The sequence below is a fragment of the Heteronotia binoei genome, chromosome 10 (assembly GCF_032191835.1).
Source record: "Heteronotia binoei isolate CCM8104 ecotype False Entrance Well chromosome 10, APGP_CSIRO_Hbin_v1, whole genome shotgun sequence".
In the NCBI taxonomy this organism is placed as follows: Eukaryota; Metazoa; Chordata; class Lepidosauria; order Squamata; family Gekkonidae; genus Heteronotia; species Heteronotia binoei.
The window spans coordinates 76,344,415-76,365,633 of NC_083232.1; the positions used below are offsets into that span (position 1 = coordinate 76,344,415).

General features: G+C 40.5%; 1 protein-coding gene across 5 annotated transcripts in view; it reads left to right on the forward strand.

Annotated features, from left to right (window-relative positions):
• ARPP21 (cAMP regulated phosphoprotein 21) overlaps positions 1-20,969 on the forward strand; it is a 153,258-nt gene extending 132,289 nt beyond the window's left edge. For all 5 annotated transcript variants that reach the window (XM_060247596.1, XM_060247599.1, XM_060247598.1 and 2 more), the window contains 2 exons: positions 13,222-13,373; positions 20,178-20,969. In XM_060247596.1, the coding sequence (XP_060103579.1) occupies positions 13,222-13,373; positions 20,178-20,435 (410 nt within the window). In that variant the 3' untranslated portion in view covers positions 20,436-20,969. The remainder of the gene's footprint in view (positions 1-13,221; positions 13,374-20,177) is intronic.
• The last annotated feature ends 250 nt before the right edge of the window (positions 20,970-21,219 follow it).

Genomic DNA, 21,219 nt, shown 5'->3' on the forward strand with positions numbered 1-21,219 from the left:
TGACACCCGGCATTCTGCTTATGTTCCTTCATTGATAGGGTAACAGTCAAAATAATGATTTCATGCCCTTTGAAAGTGACTGAGATGGAGTGAGATTGGTAGGCTATTAAGGTTTCCAGGTCTTACTATAAAAGGTTTACTGTTCCTTCTGTGTAGGAAGATTTTTCTTTCTGCCATAGTTAGCTTTGCTAGTCTGTATTTGACAAAAAGTAAAATAGATCAAAAGTTTTATTCTTAAAATAAGGAAAAAGAACTGTTTGAAATGGTATTACGCACACCCATCTTTAGTATAAGTAAATGAAAATCTGAATCCTTCCCACAAAGCTAATAAAGGTGAATGTTATATATTCATCTGTGATGAAAAAAGAAAGGGAAAAGGTTTCTGTACGGTTGTATTCTGGGTAGAGAATCGAGTAGATTCAGATTTCAGTGTGGAGATTGTAGTTTTGCTAATGCTGATTATCTCAAACCAATCTTCCATCGAATTCTTATTTACTGCCCATCATGAAAGTAATGAATTGTGGCCAAACAGATATCTGAGTATGTGTCCTTGAAAGGGCAGCTGCTGTGAGAGCTCTATCAGCCCCACCTACCTCACAGGTTGTCTGTTGTGAGGGGAGAAGATATAGGAGATTGGAAGCCGTTCTGAGTCTCTGATTCAGAGAGAAGGGCAGAGTATAAATCTGCAGTCTTCCTATTGAAAACAAGCACAGCATCTGCATATGCTTTCTGATGCATCCACAGTTTAGAAAATGAAGTTGTTTCCTAAACTGTGGGTGCATTGCAAGGCATGTGCAAGAGGCTACATGGGGCAGAAAATTCTAATTAAATAAAAGCAGAGATTTCACACATCCCTAGTCCTTTAGTGTGAAATATGTTGGCAGTTTAAAACTGGGTGCTACTCATGTGATTGGCTTGTCAGGTTGAAGGACATGGTTAGCAGAATGGATGTTCTACTTCAAAATCTCATCCCCAACCTGCAGCTAACAAATTTCAAAGGACAGTTCTGTCCTTTATTCAACTTTTTTTCCAAACCACTTTTGGCTATATGTTTTTCAGATTAAATCAGATAATGACATACAGAAAGGGAGGCCATTTTAGATAGATGGCAACCTAACCATGGCTGGCATTCATTTGCTAAAGAATAGTTTTCCTCTTGGGATGGTCATCTTTAGCCTTTGTCTGGGGAAGGTGTTTGCCAAGCAGGAGACATCCTCTATAATGTTCCTAGTTGGTAGCAAATCCTGTTCATTTTAATAGCATCCACTTTCGTGACAGGGGCAAAAGTACTCTGTCATTATATCTGGCTCGCATGCAGTTCAGTGTGCAATGCAGGGGAGTGGCAGAATCATGGCAGTCCTCCAGGATGACCGCAGGACTTTCCATTAGCGCTGCGCCAGGGGTATAGGAGGGAGATATTTCAGTAGGGAACAGGTCAAGACTTTGAAAGCCTGTTCCTCAAGTAGTTTGTGATTACATGGTTTATTACAAATGCTGTGTAGTTTAAGATCGATAAGCAGAAATGCAGGTGCTCCTCAAAAATATTAAGCTGGCAGTTGACAAGAGAGGCAATCTGCCCCCTCTCCACCCTCATCACTGCAATGTTTTAGCAGCTTGAGGCTTCAGGCAAAACCATAATCCAAAACTCTCCATTGTTTCTTTTCCCTCCCCACCCCCCCACCAAAGCCTGATAAAAAGGGCTGCTCGAACAGAACTCAGAACTGCAATCATTATTCAAATTAGATTTCACTTAAGGCTGCATGAATTAGAATAACAGTGTATTATGTTGATTGTTGTTGTTAAACCTCACTTGTTCAGCTAGAGGCAAAATGGTGTTAAGGAAATATGCCCTTCTTAAGCCCCTGTATTCATTACACTGCAATATTATGCACTCTAGCTTACATTCTCCGAGATACAGACACATGTTTGGCTCAGTAAATGCAGATGAATGCAGCCGTTTTAGTTACAATCTGTTGTATTAAATATGCTGCCACTGCTCAAAGGAAAACAGGTCTGGGGAATTTAACTATGAATGGCAGAATTAAAGGGTGTTTTAAGATTAAACTACTGGGTGGATGATATACTGACAATTATCTGCAGAAGATTCTAGTTCAAAGTTCTGTTGTAATGTAACAAAATGGGAGGATGGTTAATATTGCTGCTGCTGTTGTGATCAAGTTTATCAGACCGTTTGCCACAGTTGAGATCTTCAGTGAAAATAGCAAGAGTGCAACTAGTTACAAATGGTTTTGACCTTACACAATTTGAGATAACTGATAACCATTAATGGCAAAGAAAATTAACAAAAATCCTACATTAGCTGCAAAGAGCATTGCAGGGTGTGGTATCTTTTTAAGACAGAAGATGATCTTTTTATTCAGATAAGCCCAAAATTTGCCCAGGGTTTGTGTTATGATAGGGATACTAGAGAAGAACTATGGAGAAGTACATATTAGGCAAATAATGTAATGGGTTCCTAACATCTGTTGGTGTGGATTTTCTGTGTGTATGTTTAAGAAAAACAGCTTGGAAGAGAGATTTTGAGCAGAAACTGGATGGTAAACCCTTTTCCTGCTGGCACTTTTTCACCTATAAATTCTACACCAACAACAAATTGCTTGTTGCTCCAGCACCAAGGGGAGGATGTGGGGAAGGTTGCCAAAGATTTTGCCCCATTAACCCATTTTATGACCAAGGTTTGAATAACACACATATACAACCTGACTTGGAATAAATTAGCCACAACTTTATTGATTACAGCTGTAAGAAGCCTTGGTACAGCATAGGGAACAGATCCTGGACATTGACTGCCCTGCCAGTGAGTTGATGATCTGCCCACACCAGCCCACTGGCTGGGGCCATGAGAACCATAAGATGACAAGTCGCTGGATACCACAAGGACAACCACGACTGAGTGATCTCCCCTGCCATCTGAACATGAGGGAAGCCCTTGGCAGCTGACATTCAGGGCACACTCCTTGACTCCCTTAGCCCAAGATCTCTTAAAGGGATCCCCATACTCAGGAAAATGGACACACAGGACACACTGATACCACCACAGGAGCTGGGCCTCCTGCCTCATTTTGGATGCACATTTAGCAATGCTCAGTAATTTAATGTAAGTCAAACTGAACAGAGATCTAATTGTCAGGTCACAAGAATGATAGCTAATGTGATAAGTTGGAAGAATCCCTTTCTTGTAATGTTAAGCAATAGGAACTGTCCTTTACTTTAAAAAAAAATGTATTTTGAATGTTGGGACTATGATTGTCAGGTCAAGAGTTTTGCCCAAAATGCTAGAGCATCACCATGTGACATCCCTGTGGCATGATGACATCACTTTGGTGACATTGCCACATGAGGCAGTTGGGGAATAGGCTTCTTCTGCCAGCCAGCTGGCCAGTGTTGGGCTGAAGCCCCAAAAATCAGGGGAAACCCCACCCAGACTGGAAGTCTGGAAACCCTAGTTGGAACACATCTTTTTACACAGGATCCGAAACTAAAACAAGCAGAGGGAGGAAGCTCAGCTTGTGCTTCTTCACTTCCCACAGGAGAAAAATGATTGCATGCATTGCAATAGCAGTTGGCAAACAGGATCTGGGACAAGCTCCTTCCAGGCCTGAATGGTTAGCCACACATATAATGGAGTCTGCAAAAATCTCAAGGAAGTCTGGTTGCCTCATAAATGGAAAAGTCTACATGAAAGCCACAGTGACCAGGCAAGCTCTCTGGTTTTCCCTCCCATTTATATATCAGAAAACCAATGCTCTGGCCAAAGTCTCTATATATGACAGGAGCATGGCTACTTTTTGTTGTTGTTGTTAAAGTCCTTGTCTGACTAGTCCAAAGAAAGAGCAGAACATTTGCGAGTGCTGTAAAGTGATAATGGCACCCAGCAGGTTTGATGGCTGTGAAAGTACAAGCAACTCTAAAGGAATAGATTTACTAAAATGGATCTTGAGCTGGGACTTGGAAGGAAGGGAAGTAAACAGAAAGAGTTTTTTAGTGGGGTGGGTGGGTTCCTGCTAGGGGTGTGTGTTCAGATCCACCCAAGAAAATCCTGGATATAGCCAAGGGGAAAGAAAATCCTGAGAAAATCCCGAGTATATTCGGGAATTACTGGTAGATCTGAAAGCAGTGAGAGGCAGGAGCAGCTTGCAAAGAGAAATCAATTTAAACTGAACTGCAAGAGAGTATCAGCTGGGGCAGTGGGAGCTGAGAGCTCCATGCTACCTCAGTTTAAACTGAGCTGCAACAGAAGTCAGCTCAGGATCAGCCAGGTTTAAACTGTGCTGCAAGAGAGGATCAGGTGGTGTGGTGAGAGATGAGAGCTCTATGCAGCTTCAGATGGGGCTGGCTCCTCTTGCAGCTCAATTTAAACTAAGCTGCAAGAGAAGTCAGCAAAGGATCAGCCAGGGCAGTGGGGGATGAGAGCTGCCCTCTACTTCAGCTTGGCATTGATTTCTCTTGCAGCCTGGTTTAAACCAGGTTACTCTGGCACCAGTGCTCCCTTTCATTCATGGCCTTCTAGCAAACAACACTGTCCCAGGGAGTCTGAAGCAGAATCTGGAGGTCAGCAATGACAGAATGGGATGAATGCCTTTCTGAGCCAGCAGATCTTTGCCCCCCACTGAAGCTCGAGGTGGGCTACAACAAATGACAGCCTGAGGTGTGCTATGACAAAAAGCCTCTGCTGATACGGTGGAAAGTAGAGATGGCCACTTCATTCCTCTGTGTCTCAACTAGCTGATGTGAAGTTGTTCGCCAAGATCCAAGTTGGAATCCCATTCTGATGAAGCTGCCAAAACATGATACTGTGTCTCACAATCAGAACTGTCTTGCTTGTGTCTAAGGAGACTAGAAAAACAAGCAGATCAGTATAGCAAACCTGGGGATACATGCAACTTGTACACAGAGGCACACCAGCGGCCTATGGCCCCTTCTCTGATCCAGTGTGAAACCACATTCAGATGTGAGCATGGACTCATCAATCCAAAATGAGTACACTCCAGAGTCCCCGGAGGGCAGGCCTTGTTTTGCAATGCATATATGCCACGCACTAATGAACTGAAAGTGTGACAGACAGGAACTGTCAGCGTGCACCAGAAAAGCCTCAGCAATATCAGGCCAAATAGAAAGTTATGTAGAGCTGTAACAACTCTGGGAGTGAAATAAAGCAAGATATGAGTTGCCTGGGACTGCTGATCTGTCCTGGACCTATGCAGTTGAATCTGCAGCTCTGAATCACTAATGGAAATATTTTGGAGGGAAAGGTATCACTACATGATGCAGACAGCAATTCACTGCTGTGAAATGCACCAAAGAATCCTAAAGAAAAGCCTGCCCTAAATAGGGCAGCTTCAAAGGTCAAAAAACATATTTGGGGGAGCCGTTGCATGAATTTTTCCAACATGTGCATAGTAATAGGCTTGCACTCATACGGCTCACATGGGGCCAACTTTCTCCAACCCTCTGTGGTATGCCAGATGATAAAAGAATGACAGGGATTGCTAAAACCCAGGGCCTTGCTGTAAAATGATAATGACTGCCAGCTGAATATTCATGGTGTTCAGTGCATTCCTTTGCGCATGCCAGATATTGCAGGATCAAACTTCAGAGACCAAAGTACAAGGAAGTACAGGAAGGCGGAGACAGTTCATTCATAAGCCCAACAAGTAGAAAGGGCAAGAAATCCCAAGACTCCCTGAAAGATTAATTGTTGCCAAAGGTCCTCTAGGAAGACAATCCAGTTGTTGATTTGTGCTGGGAGCCAGAGTTCAGAACCTTTCCTCCTAGAAGCAAAACAAGGTGTAGGCAATGCTGTTACACTGATCACCAAAACAGCACAATGGCTTGAAATTAGGTGGGATTTCTGAAAAATCTGGGCTTTTTAAGGAAACCTGAATTTTATTTTTTTGGTACAATATACCCAAACTGAAGAAAAAAAACCACAAAGAATTGCACACCCTTAGTATATGTGCATGTGTGTGCCGTCTAGTCACAGCTGACTTATGGTAACCCTGTACAGTATTCAAAGCAAGAAATGTTCAGAAATGGTTTGTCATTGCCTGTCTCCAAATCACAACCCTGGTTTTCCTTGGAGGTCTCCCATCCAAATTCTAGCCGTGGCTGACCATACTTAGCTTCTGAGATCTGACACAATTGGGGCTAGCTAGGACAGAGCATTATGTATTTAGGAACTTGTATATTAGATGGCACAGGATAAGAAGGAACCAGCAAGACAAAGGAAGTGAAGAACAGATAATGGCCACTCCACTGTGTGAATGAATAAAATATAACTAGTCACATCAATATACCATAGTTGTGTGACATACCAATTTTATGGGAGGAGCCTCAAACAGATTTTTTAAAATTGGCTATGAAAGGGATAGCAGAAAGGAAAAGAAAGGTATGATATATTGGAGCAGGGAAAATAGGAGGAAGGCAAAGTAGTGTTCTTTCCTGAAAGGAGACTGCACCAGATCAGGATCCAGTTAGCTCCTGTGAGTGTGCCAAAACTGTCCAGGATGGATCTTTTCCTTGTACTACATCATGGACTACTTTTGAAAAATTCTTCCGTTTCGACAATGGTTTGCTATATAGAACATGTGTGTGAGTATGGCATATTAGAATCTCAAGCAAAAAGCTCCTTGGATGTGCATGACTTGATATGCAGTTGCTTGGATACCAATCATGGACCATTATTATTATAAGAATGATTCTGAGCATAAACTCAAGATCAACTTAATAAAACTCAACAAGATCAAAATAAGATGAAACACAGATACACCCACTAGAGTTATCACTTGTTTGTCATTCTTCTAGGGAAGAAGATAGCCTTTTAGAACAATAGACCATCTTAATGACTAGTTGTGCAGGCTGTATACCTTAACCTTCTGAAGGGCAATCATGCATAAATTCACTTTATTTGGCTGGATCAATCTTCTATTAGGCACATCTCTTTGAGGGGGTAGAGGAACAGATTCCATTTGTGGAATGCCTCTTTGCTTAGCAATACAAAACAGAGCCTTTGAATGATGGAAATATGGCTTGTATAGTAGTTTGAACCATGCTACAATCCTCACTTTTTTTTCCTCCTTGAACCTTTCATTCATACTATTAAATAGACAACTCTGTTCATTTTACTGATGAAGTGCTTATACTTAATCGCAGGGATTATCTCAGAGCCAAGAATGAAATTTCAACCAAGCAGGTAACAGAACTCCAGATTTCTTAAATCTAAAACTAACACAACTTCCACTGTCCTGCATTGGATTTCATAAATATGTTGTTTGGATGCTTTAATGTATTAATCTGCAATTTCATTTATAGTCTATATGAGGCCTGAAAGAGTCCAATTCACAACAGAATTGTGATACCTAGCAAAGTTCACACATAATAGGCCTGACCATATAAATTTTAATTCCTGATAATATTAATTTTTGTTATGATTTTGTCTCCCTTGTCCTGAAACCCTCACCCCTCGTTCATAACTTATATTGAAATGTACTTCAAGTTGACGTCTTTGCTGTTGAGCCTGCAGAGTTGGCATTTATCAGGCCAGGCTGCTGAGATCAGGAACAGCTGTTAGTTCTTACTTGATTATTTTAATTCCATACTTGGTCTTGATGAGAAAGTAACAGTACTTCCCTTCTTGGTCACTTAAATTGACTTGAGTTGGTGGTTTTTTATTATTTTTGTTTTTCAAATGGCACAGCAATTTACAGAAAAATGACTTGGCTCCATCTACAGTCCAGCAATCCATCATCATCAGGAAACGGAGAAAGCCATGTACACCCGAAGGGCAGGGCATGCATCATGTAAATGTGATCTTTAGAAAAGCAAATGTATCTGGACTGAAGGGAGAAAAGACTTATGGCCAGTTTGGCAGGGGGGATCCTCCTAAACAAGCCAGTCAAGGGCCAGGCTGTTCTGACAAATGACATATTTAAAAGGAAAGGAGTATGTTGCACAGCTGTATAGGCAACATGCTACCACCTGCCTGGAACCACACTGAAGTTCCCAACCAGCTTTTACAAGAATATTCATTCGTTAAATATTATTAGAACTTTTTTCTAACATAGTGTTTAGTATGGAAGCTTAAAATTAGCATCTGAAATCCAACTGAAGTGGAGTGGTTTGCTTGTCACTGATCATGCCTATTTCAAGGAAAGAGGAGTTAGGAATATACAGCTGCCATAAATAGTATTCAGGTGGATAGCTGTGTTGGTCTGAAGCAGCAGAACAAAGTTTGAGACCAGTGGCACCTTTAAAACCAGCAAAGTTTTATTCAAGGTATACGTTTTCATGCAGGGTTGTCACTTTCTGGAAATAGAAATTGGTCAGGGAACTTGGTCTGAAGTCAGGGAAATTGTGATTAAAATATATTCAAGCAGTGAATTTCTGACCTGCTGCTGCAAGAGCATGATCTGTTCTTGTAGGCACTGGAATATAGAAGTAGCAGAATACAAGTAAAACTTAATGATGCCCTTTCTCAGTTCCGCCACACACACACACCTCAACTAGCCTAATTTGTTTTTTGAGCTCTGTCCCTGCATAATTTCCAAGGTCTGCCTGTAGCATTTTTGGTCATGCTTGTGTATGGAATGAACATTTTGTCTCCTGCTAAAACCCAGCACAGAGTTGCAAATGACTTATGCCACTGTTGTTTTTCACAGACAACTAGCACTTTCTACTCTGCACCATGCAAAGTAAATCTTCCAATGTGGTTGTTTGTTCCTGCTGGAGATTACAGAGTACTAGCTCTCTCGGCCTCTTTCCTGACTTTTCCCATGCATAAGGGTTGCAAATTAGGGTTGTCTGCTTCTCTAGATTGCCTCCTTTTTTGCTGCTGATCTGCTCATTAGACCATCTGGAACCAGAAAGTGAAAGTGAAACTTTCCCAGCTTTGGGAGTTTACTTGAAGTTTGTATCTTGGTGTAATTTTTGGTTCAGTTGCAAAACAGATGTTCCTGCACTTAATGTTGAAAGAAGCTGATATTAAATCTTTTACTTTGACAAATATTTTTGCAGTTGAGACTTGTGTAGTTGTAGAGTGGAACATTTCATTAAGCTTTGCAGTAATGCAACATGACCTATTCATTTTTTAACTTGTGATTATATTTTAGTGGTGGCCAGGGAAATAGACAAATGTTGGTCAGGGAAAGTAAGGGAAATGAAAAATAAAATTTTAGTAGCAACTCTGTCATGTTCAAGCTTGTATATGAAAGCTTATACCATGAATAAAACTTCATTGGTCTTTAAGGTGCCTCTGGACATAAACATCAGCAGCCATTGATTCTGCTGCAAATATATTTCATTGGTTTAAAGTGTCTTAAAATGCCATTGACACAAATACCACGGAAGTAAAATGATTCTGATCCACTGTTGTGTCTTGATGCCTAAAGGGTTTCTGAAAGACACAATTATGTCAGATTCTCTAACATATGTAAAGTCTCTCTTAGCAAAAGGATTTCTTTTCCTAAGCCACTTAGGCTTTGGGGGAATTCTTCCCCTTTTGTGGTTTGTACATTTATACTAGCAGATTAAAGAGTCTTAAAATATGGTAAAGGCAGAGCTGGGTCTGCTGTTAAATTTTTTGTCTACAGAATTCGTCAGTATCTATTTAGGATTTTTTCTGTGCTGCCTCTTCAGAGATGGCTTACAATAAAACCTCACAATTTTAAAAAATTAGTGGAGCAGAAAACATACCTCAGGGTTGAAGATCCTGAACGCCTCCAATCATACTCAAAGGTTCTTTCTACACTAGGACCTACACCCGAGTTTTCTCTGAGTTTGACTCACGTTCATTTATCTTGCAGGAAAACCCTGGACAAAACAGTACCCATATATCCAGGGTCAATGGTGGGGCAAAACTGGGATAAACTCAGTGTAGTGTAGAAACAAACAAACAAAAAATATGAGATAAGAACAGGGTGGTCTTGAGTGTAGTGTAGAATGTCAGTTCAGGGACAGAGTTGAGCCAGGATTAAAGTCCAGTGTAAAAAGGACCTAAGAGAGGGGAAGACCCAGTCATTCAAAAACAAGACTACCTATTTGTAAAAGTGACTAGAGTAAAGATAAAGAACCAAGCCTGCTTTAATGGCACTCCTGGGTTACATTGCTGGTGAAGCTGAGCAATTGTTCTGCTTGCTTTTAACCCCATAGACTCATTAAGAAATTAAAACATTGGTGGGCCTTTTGTACAGTGACTCCCCCCTCAGGGAATGGTTTGAGTTATCTTGACTGTCTCCACAGTGACATGGATCATAAAAGTTCAAAGTATTAACTCAGTAAGATGACAGTCTGTTTACAGGTGAAATTCGAGGCTTCCTTTTCCTCAGAGGGACTCATTGAAAATCCGTGCACAGTTCTGGCCGAGGAACATTGTGTCTCATATATGCCCTGGCAAAGCCCTCTGTCTTCGCAGTAGAGATAACATGGAGCAGGGTGATATAATTGCAGTAAAGAGGCCCCAGAGCTGGCAGTAATAGGATGGTTCATCTGATATGTACTGCTGTTTGGGGAGGGGAAAGCCATGTATGTGTGTTCTCTGGGATAGTAAAGAGGCTCTCAAGGATTACACTTTACGTTGTATGAAAGCTAATGTGCTGGAGAGCAAGTATGAAGGAGAACTAATACACAGTTCCCCCTTCTTCCCCTTCACTAGATTTTTTTCCCTGAATGATTAGTAGGTTTCATTCTGCTTTGCAGTGTAGCGTTCCATTCCTGTTCGGATACAGTAAATTAATCCTCATCATTTTCTTATCACAATAGGCAGGTTTTCCAAGCTTCCTAGAAATAGTCCCCAGAAGGAAGCCATAGTGACTTTTGATGCTGCAACTTTGAAAAAGTCTGAGAAGAAACAGCATAATTCAACAGTCTTATAAAAAGTGCAACTGCATTAGCATCAAGCAAATGACTGACAAGTCTCTGGATGCTGCAGAACCACTTGAGTTTAATCTTCATCTGTCTTCTACCTTCTATGAAATGCTTGGCCCACTTTGCAAATAAGACATTGGTTCAACTCAGCAATCGAAGGAAATCAGTTGTATGTATTATCCAGTACTGTCCACTGGGGGCAGCCACAGCTATTGGACACCCCACCCACCCTAGTTACAGGAGGCAGGGACAGCTAGTGACAGGGCAAAAGAAGGGCTGGAGGTGGAGATAAAAGAGCAAGGCAAGAAAGATCAGACACAAGCCAAAGCTTGGAGCATTCTGATACCCTAATGGGAACCATTTGACTTTCCATGATACCATTTAGTATCATATGGGACGAATAACATGTCATTAAAGTGATTTTGCAAAGGAATTACAATAAAATTGGAAATTGTGCAGAGACAGATGCTTAGGTTGGTATACTGGGATTGTGAAGATCATCTAGTCCAGCAGCTGTCCTAAATCAGGATCCCCATACAGCATCTCATTCCCATCCATTCCAATGTAATCCTATATTACTATTTATGTAGAGAAGTCATGTCAATGTGCTGTACGTGAAAAATCATGAGTGATCATGGTATTTGTATGTTAAGTAAAATCAAGTTGCTTCTGACTTATGACAACGTATGAATTAATGACCTCCAAAACATCCTATAATTAACAGCCTTGCTCAGTTATTGAATCAATCCATCTCATGTTGGGTCTTCTTTTCCTGCTACCTTTTCTTGCATTAGAATCATTTCTAGAGAGTTAATAATGTAACCAAAGTACAATAGTCTCAGTTTGGTCATTTTAGATTCTAGGGACAGTTCAGGCTAGATCTCACCTGTGTAGATTTTTTTTTAATGTGCTGGAAGAAATTTTGCTGGTTTTGAGAAACAAAGATTCACTTTGTTGTTCATATGAAACAAATATATATTTAATATCCGATGGGTGGCCATGTTAGTCTGTAGTAGTAGAGCAAAATTCAAGTCCAGCAAGCCCTTCAAGACAAACAACATTTTCCAGGATATAAACTTCCATGTATTTTATCAGATATTGACAAAGTGATCTTTGACTTTTAAAAGGTTATATCCTGGAAAATGTTGTTGGTCTAAAGAGACTACGAGACTCAGACTTTGTTCCATATATATATTTAATGTTATCACCATAATAAATACAAGAGGTCTGAGTAAAATGCAAAGCAACTGAGGAATGTGAAACAGTGTAAAATATGAATCAGCCATAAAGCCAAGGACAGCATAAATCCGAAGCTATTTTCACATAAATACCATTTATCCTTTAATATCTGGTAAGGTCTTTCCTTTAATTCAATTATGTGTAGCATCATGCTATCAGTTTTTCTGGCAACAATGAGACCATAAACATGCTTCAGGCAAATAAGCATTCCTCCAGCAAGCAAATACTGTGTTATTTCCATACAAAAGTGTATGAGTACTATAGAGGCTCAATTTGTATTCATGAGTAGTTTGTTGTTCAATACACCTCACGACTCTGAGATCATCAGCTAGGTACCTCTCAATTGTGCAAGGAAATAGAAAGCAAACAACATCACCACAAATGTCAATCCACCAAGAGCTAATAACTTTCGTCTGAAGTCTTGTGCATGGGGAGAAATGTACAGCCCATGTGGACAGGAGCACTGGGTTGCTTCATATTAAAAATGTCTTTCTGATTGATATTGTAAGATTGATTCCTCCCCCTCCCCACCCAAAATAACCTATCTTGATTGACAGCTTCTATTGAAAGGTCCACGGAGATAGCATTGCACCTGTTTGATAGTTTTGTGCCTAACCATTTCTTTTCCTTTCTCAATCATTTTATTTCCCCTGGGTTTTTATTATTTTATTATGTGCTTCATAAATTCAAGGTGGCTCACAAAACAGCAAAACCTACAAATACAAAAACATCATAAGCAACAAATTAAAACCAGTATACAGTGAAAATATGCAGTGAAAACACAGCCAAAACAAGTCTGTTCCAGTTCATCTGGAACAAAGCAATCTTACAGACCTTCCTGAATGCAGAGGCACTCACCACACCCACCCTGTTCATTCTCACCTTCTTTGTAAGAAAGAGGTACAAACAGGAAAGAAACAAAAAAGTTTGTTTGTTGCAGAGCTACCTTCAGCTAATTATATTTTTCCTCATTAATAGTTTTATTTTGATTAACGCAGCAAATGTAAAACCTCTGAAGGGAGTGTATATGAATGTTTTTGTCAAGGCCTGGGCTTTCCCCAAGCACTTTGTGTCTGAAATATCCACCTATTTTTCTTCCAGGTTACCAGTCTGTTTTGACCAATCAACAACAAGGGTTCCAAGGACTCCTCGGAATGCAACAGCCTCCCCAAAGTCAGAACCTGATGAATAATCAACAGGGAAATCAGGTGCAAGGCATGATGGTTCAGTACCCAGCCATGTCGTCTTATCAGGTACCAAACAACTATTTGGACATCTACATTGTTCAAAAAAGGGGAAAGTCACTAACATGTCACCATGTGTCCATGCTTATATATATGTGGTCACTACAAACCCAGGCTGAGCTGATATGTGTCTGTTCCCACAGTTTTCCAGACTTGCTCACAGTATGCAGGGTCATGAGCTCTTCAATGGCTTTGGGGGAGGGAGAGGTGAAAAGAGACAAAGTGTTCTCCCCAAACACTGCTGGAAATGATCCCCTTGCCATTGATCTCAAGTGTTGTTGATCCCAAGTGTTGATTCATTTATTCTAAATGTTTATAGACCTACTATTGTAGCAAGTCATAATATCATAGAGTTGGAAGATACCTCCTTCATCTAGTCCAACTCCCTACACAAGGAATGAAATTCACAAATCCCCCCCCCCACACACACACACAAACGCCCAGTTTCCTCTGCTCGATACCCAGAAGATGGCAAACAACCTCCAGAATCCCTGACCAAATCAGAAAAACAAATGTTTCACTTGCTTGATTTGTATCCTATGGAGTATAATTTCGAACAATGCATCTGGAAGTATTCTGTCTAGTCTAGAAGAGCTCCCTTCATCAGATACAGAGCTTTGACCCCTGAAAGCTTGTACCTCAAAAAAATCTCATTGGTCTCTAAAGTGCTACTGGACTGAAATCTAGCTCTTCTATTGCAGTCCAATACAGCTGCCCTCTGAAACTGCCTCCTCTAGTTATCAGTTTCTCAACTGTAGAGGTATCTAACACTGTTTTAAGCTATGGGAATCTTACACCCAACTAGCTGTTTCTCTTAAGTACTGAAAACAGAAAACTAGCTGTGTGAGATTGGGTCTATTGTCAGCAAAAAAGAAGATAACTTGATTTATCGTACTTCCTAAATTCATACCTAATACGTTGTAAAATATGATGTCAAGCTACTCCATTTGTCCCTTTATAGAAACAGATAAGAAACCAAATAAAACTCAGCTTGTGTTGTAAAGCATTCCATTTGTCTAATACATATTCCACTGCCTGCTTCAGTTTTTTCCACGAAAATAAAAAAATATAGGTCTAACATAAGCAGGAAAATGCAGTATGCCTTTATCACACACACACACACACACACACATACACACAAAAGTCTTCTCAGATCCAAAGGAATGGGGTAGATTTACCACAGAAACATCTTGGTACCTAATGCCCACAGTGCCCTGACATGAATGGCCCAGGCTATCTCAATCTCAGAAGCTAAGTATAGTCAGCCCTGGATAGTACTTGGATAGGAGACCATCAAGGAAGTACACAGAATAGAAAATCATCCCTTTTTTACCTTCTCTCTTGAGAATTTTTTTTTTTAAAAAAAACCTTAATCATGAAAACCACCTCTGTTCATCTCATGCCTTGAAAACCTGATGCAGTTGGCTGCAGCTTGATAGCACTTCACACACACAGTGCCACATTATATCTAAATACAGAGTACCTTAATTATTAGCTATAACATTTTAGGTAGTAAAGCAGCTACCAGATAGCTGTTTGAGGATCATTATCTCTTAGCTGTGTCATCAGCATATGATTTGGAATCGTGAAATGTGTGACAGCTTGCTCATCCATAACTCCCTTAGTAGCATTAGAAATCTGAGTTCCAGACTACACGTTACAGACCCCTGCCCCTGCCAATTCACTTCTTCCAGATTGTACTGGGGGGTGGGAATGTGGTTTTTATCGTTTTACCATTTCTACCACCATCCTATAAAACAGCAGCTAGAGAGGGGGTATCACCAACAGTGAAATCATGTCCTGCATTTATTCCTAATTACATCTTACTTTAGACTTAACAATTAGATCTTATTTAGAGTGCACCTTTAAGACCAACAACATTTTATTCAAGGTATAAGCTTTTGTGAGCAAACACACTTTTTCAGATACAGTGAAACAGAATTTCCTCAACCATTACATATAGATAGCGAGGGAGAGGTTAGTTGCCAGGAAAAACTAGTTGCCTCTTAATACACATTTTGACCGTTACTGTGGAAAACTGTTGCAAACAAAGCTTGCAGTCTGGCAAATAACAGAGTGCAATCCTAAAGTCCACTCCGTGGCCCTTACTTCCAGGAAAGTATCTTTAAGGTTGCACTGCCAGTGTACAAATTCAGTCTGCTCACTGCACCGATTTCTGCTCACTGAATCAAAGAGATGTTCCAATCCAATCTCTAGGGCTTTGTGTAAGCATGTAGGTTTGATAAGCACTTCCTTTGCATTCCCCCCCCCCCAAAAAAAATTCCATCTCTCCTCCCCTCTATGAGGGCTGGATGTGGGTATTGTTTGCTGGAAGGAGAGACTAGTTTCCTCTGGTAAAAATGGTGTGTTCTTATGAAAAGTATGCATGTGGGGGCAGTTATAATCCTTCGCGTTTACCTACAATCTGTAATCTTTTCCTATTGGGAAAAAGGAGGTAGGATGTCATTCTACAGTATTTTTTGCAGTATCCCTCATTCCTTCTGTACCAGCTGTTTGCAAAGGAGGCTCTCTACTACATGCAGTGACATGCTACTTCCTCCACATCTCTTTGAAGTTGAATTAATTATTCACAGTGAACTGGGAATTTGATTGTGTGCTAGAAATGTAATATGCAAAACTGATCAACTTTTCTACCAGCAAAAAAGAAAAGACACATCCCATCTGTCAAGGCTGCTCAGCCTTGTTCTTAGTGAATTGTTCCCCTGTCTCCAGCCCAAGATTCTGGAACAAAATGCTTCTATGATAACTAAGATTACCCTGAATTAGGAACAGTCGATATACAGTAACAAAACACTGTAAAGCTAAATAGTATATTGGTTAAGTGTGCAGACTCTTATCTGGGAAAACCAGCTTTGATTCCCCACTCCTCCACTTGCAGCTGCTGGAATGGCCTTAGGTCAGCCATAGATCTTGCAAAGCTGTCCTTGAAACGGCAGCTTCTGTGAGAGCTCTCTCAGCCCCACCTATCTCACAGGGTTGTTGTGGGGGGGGGTGATGTAAAGGAAATTGTGAGCCACTCTGAGACTCTGACATTCAGAGTGGTAGGTGGGGTATAAATCCAGTATCTTCTCCTTCTTTTAAATATGCTTTATTGTAAAGAAAAATGTTTAAAAATACAGTTCAAAGCACATAAAAACAACAAAGCTAAGTTCCTAGATACACTTACTGAAGGTTCTCACAACACAGATATTAAGTTTCTGAGGAATTGGTAGACACAATTTAGATTCAAGCTGTATAAACCAGAACTGCAATGGCAAGGTAACACAGCAGAGGCAAAAAACATAGACTGATTCCCCACTAGGCTTGTTCCAGCGTGGGAGCTCTTTTTTTCCCAACGCTTCCATCTGATTTCACACAAGCTGCCGTGGGGTTGCAACTTGCCTCGCCTCTTTCCCATGGCAAGCAGAAACCAGTTTTCAGAGGATCTTGCTTGCTGCAGGAAAAAGGCAAGGCAAGTTGCAACCCTGCAGCAGCTTGTGCAAAATCGGACGGAAGCATTGGTGGGGGAGAGCTCCCACGCTGGAACAAACCTAGTGGGGAATTGGGCATAGGTAAGAAAGAACAGTCTACTTTTATAGGCCACTGATATACTGGTCTCCTACAATTGATGAAGATACTGTCCAGAGACAGCTTTCTAAAAGATGAGCAAAATTTCCCCACCCCAATATGGCTGTGACCAGTGAATTATTAACAGAGCTGTTAGATGCCTGTGAAATGGCTTTGAGTTGCAAACAGTCAGTGCAGGGAGGGCTAACCTCATTAGTTGCTGACACCTGGTATTCACTGAGTTGAGAACAGAAGAAAAAAATCTTAAAGGTGGAATTTTGCATGAAGAAAGCTTATTCCCTTGACACCAGCTTATTACCCAAAGAGGTTGTGTCTGGCAAAATCAAAAGCCACATGAGGTGGAGGCTATACTATGGAGGGGAATTGGGTGAGACAAGCTGGTTGGATCTAACCCCTAGTCTGGGGTTTGTTCAGGCAGGTTCCTAAGTTGGCTGTATAAAGCTGAATATATGGGGTCAAAGTTTATTATCACATTTTAATACGGTTAAATAACAAATTAGAATTGATACAGCCAATATGCCCCCCAGTATCACAAAATATCATTTTAAAAGAAGCAGATATTGGATTTATATCCCATCTTGCACTCCAAATCTCAGAGTCTCAGAGTGGCTCACAATCTCCTTTATCTTTCTCCCCCCACACCAGACACTCTGTGAGGTGGGTGGGGCTGAGAGGACTCTCACAGCAGCTGCCCTTTCAAGGACAACCTCTGCCAGAGCTATGGCTGACCCAAGGCCATCCCAGCAGGTGCAAGTGGAGGAGTGGGGAATCAAACCCGTGTCTCCCAGATAAGAATCCATACACTTAACCACTACACCAAACTGGCCAAAAGGCAGTATGTATGTATGTATATACAAAATAAATATAGAAATAAACATTTTGAGTGTCAAACATAAAATACAGTTTATAAAATCATCACAGTAAGCAGTAGTAATTTGAAACAATATCTCTAAATTGCTTACCAAACAATTGCTTGTTGCCATTCAATTATGAACTTTTTCACTATTGGATATAACTTTTCCAAAATAAACAAAGAACTAAAATGTCATGTGAAAATCCAGATCCCCAAGCCCAATAAAACCAAAGGCTGGGTTGAAACTACTTATCCTAAGAACTTACATGGCTAGTGGTTTTAATGCCAACATTTGAAAATTGCTTATTTCGATGGCTTTTCAGCTCCCTTTAGAAATATGCCAGCAATGGCACCATTTCATTTAACATTTGACTGGGAGCTACAAAAATGCTTCCCATCAGATTAAAAAAACCTTATTCCCTTGTGCCTCTCTTGAGGGAGAGAATATTCACCACTCCTTTTTCTGTTTTCTATTGTATGTGAGTGGGGCGGGGGGGGAGACATAAGTGGATTTTGCCGTGCTGTTTATTGTATCAGTCTGCACATCGAATAGCAAACCAAAGAGATCAAGTGAGGAAGAGATAGAGTCTCTCTTCTTAGGAACTCTACTATTATTCAGCATTTAAATGGTAGAAGTAGTCCCGATTTAATTTCCTGATTGCTCTGGTTTTCATGGGTCCCACTTAAATGTGAAAGAACTGAGACTGAAGTATTACAAAGTAATTTTGATTGTATGGTAAGAACACCTCTAAAGGCCAGGTACATGCTCCTCTCCACCTTTCTAGCATTTATTTTCATGCTGCTGTGCCAGCACAATACCTCCCTGAACTCAAGCAGCTTCTCCATTAAATCATTCACAATAACATGATAAGCCAAAGAGGGAAAGGATCCAAGGCTGCTTCCATAATGTGAGGATTCTTCACTAAACTATAGATGCAAAGCCATGTGCATTGCTGATGGAACTTCCACCCACAGGAGTTTTCTGCAGCTGAGCTGTACATTCCCACCCCAGCAATCTTGCAACTCCTCCCTCCATTCTTTTCAAAGCAATCTAAACAAAAACTGCTTGCACCTTTCCCCCCTATATCTCTGGAACAAAAGGGATGGAGGCATCATTGGTTTTCTTTTAAATAGAAGTTGAGAATTCAGAGGAAATGCAAATTGCCAGTAGCTCAGTATAACATCATGCTATAATGTAGTTGTGACTCCCAGTTGTCTAAAAGAAACACACACATACACAAAGCCCTGAAGTGGCAGTGCGGGGGAGGGGAGGAATGGTGCCCACAAGGGGCAAATGGTGGAAAAATGCTGCCATGTGGGTAGGACCTTTGCAGGGGTGGGAAATATTTACTGTTTCTTCCAGATGACTTGATCATGTGCTTGGACCATGTTCTTTCCAAAAAAGATGGGAGTTAAGTAGGTTTGTGAAAGAGCATACTCTGGATGAAGAATACATGGAAAGAGTATGATGTGTGTAAACTCTAAAACAAGTGATCCAGTTTGGAAGTGAAAGGCAGAGAAAGTCTTCCATGTGGAAACAGCAACATAACATGTTGCAGTGCAAGAGATCCAAAGAAATAATTGATTTCAGTCAGCTGCAGTTTTAGTTTCCTAACCCAATAAAAAGACACGTTCTTAAAGCCATACTAATTACCTGCATGACTTATGCTCACTCATGCAACTTTTAAGCATTGAATCCATTCAGCTTAGAACATGCAGAAGTCCACCTGTATTGCTACCTCCCCCCAAAAGCCTCTGCCAATCCAGCATCTAATTTTGAAATGTTTACAACATTAAACCCCTTTTTCCATATTCACATGTATTAGGAAGATAAGTGCTCATCCAGGAGTAATTGGCTCAAGAAGGAACATGTGTGCTAACAGATGTGAATTATTACATCAATGATATGGAAGTAATCATACATTTGATTTGTGTTGCACCTGCATTGTTCCATTTGCTTCGTATGCATTATCTCATATTCCAAATACAGATACGTATGCATACACATACAAATGGAAACACAACCAGTTCTTAAATACAATGAGGTTGTCTTTTTAAAATAAGCATAGCTTGTTGTTAAATTCTGCAGTTACTACCACCTGCTGATGTCAACACCTAGCAAGCAAAAATCAGGGGAGGAAAAGGAAGATGGAAGGCAAGTTCATACCCCACACTTCTCATTAAATGCACAGCTTTTTGTCACATGAAAAGTTTCCCAAACAAGTTGAAGACCTACAGTGTAGAGAGGCCAGTAATATGCAGGGCCCAACACAGTAACAAAGAAAGAAAGAAAATAATTTCAACATATGAAATATGAAGCCTTCATACCTTACTTGATTCTTTTAACAGTGTTCTTGTGTGCTCTCCTCCAGGTGCCAATGACCCAGGGTTCTCAAGGACTGCCGCAACAGTCATATCAACAGCCAATCATGCTACCTAATCAATCAGGTCAAGGAACACTTACAGCCACCGGAATGCCCGTTTACTGTAATGTCATACCTCCTTCCCCACAGAACAATCTCCGGTTGATTGCGCCACATTGTCCCTCTAATAACGTTCCAGTTATTTCTGCCAACTGCAGGACAAACTGTGCAAATATGAACAATAGCGGATGGCAAGTCAAGTACTGAAACTGTGAATTTATAGTCAGATACCTAAAGATAGCTGTGCATTTTTTGTAATGACAACTATCTCATGGCCTTCAACTGAAAAGAGGAACACAACACGAGTAATTGATTAAAGGGCATAAAGGGAGACCTTGCTGCTGGAAATATGTATAAAAATAACAACAAAACGTAATAAGTTGTTTGCTGGTTAATGGTGCATATTTTTGTCATGTCTGCTAGGTATGCCTTTATAGCTTAGCTAGTGACATGAAATCATTGAGGTAAGATTTTTTCCTACCACTAAACACCACTGTGTAGATTATAATATCCCTGATTCAGATTAGTTTTGTACTTTGTGTTGAGTTTGTGAAGCTAAAGGTATTTAAAAATATAATAAAACTACATTGTACCAAAGTTGTAATGGACATTTTAAAAACCTGATGAATGGAACGAATAATTTATATACACTATAGAGTTTTTTATGGATATCTACTGTATTGTAGTGTTAAATCACAATAAAGTTACTTGACCTCATGAGGAAAGGTCAGCTTTCTAGTATCTGCTTGGCCTCTTCATTCTTTCTGGTGTCTTTTCATTTTGAGAGGAGTAGATAGAGTAGGGTAATGAGCTTTGCACCTGTAAGGTCCCAAATTGAGTTCCTGGCATCTCTAGTTAATTGATCTCATTTAGTAAGAATGGACCCTAGTCTTCTAGAGTTGTACATAAAGAATTCTGATTTGGCTTTTGTCACAATGGCCGTTTTCCCACTCACGTTTTACTGGCGCCACAACCATCCTGACGCCGGCGA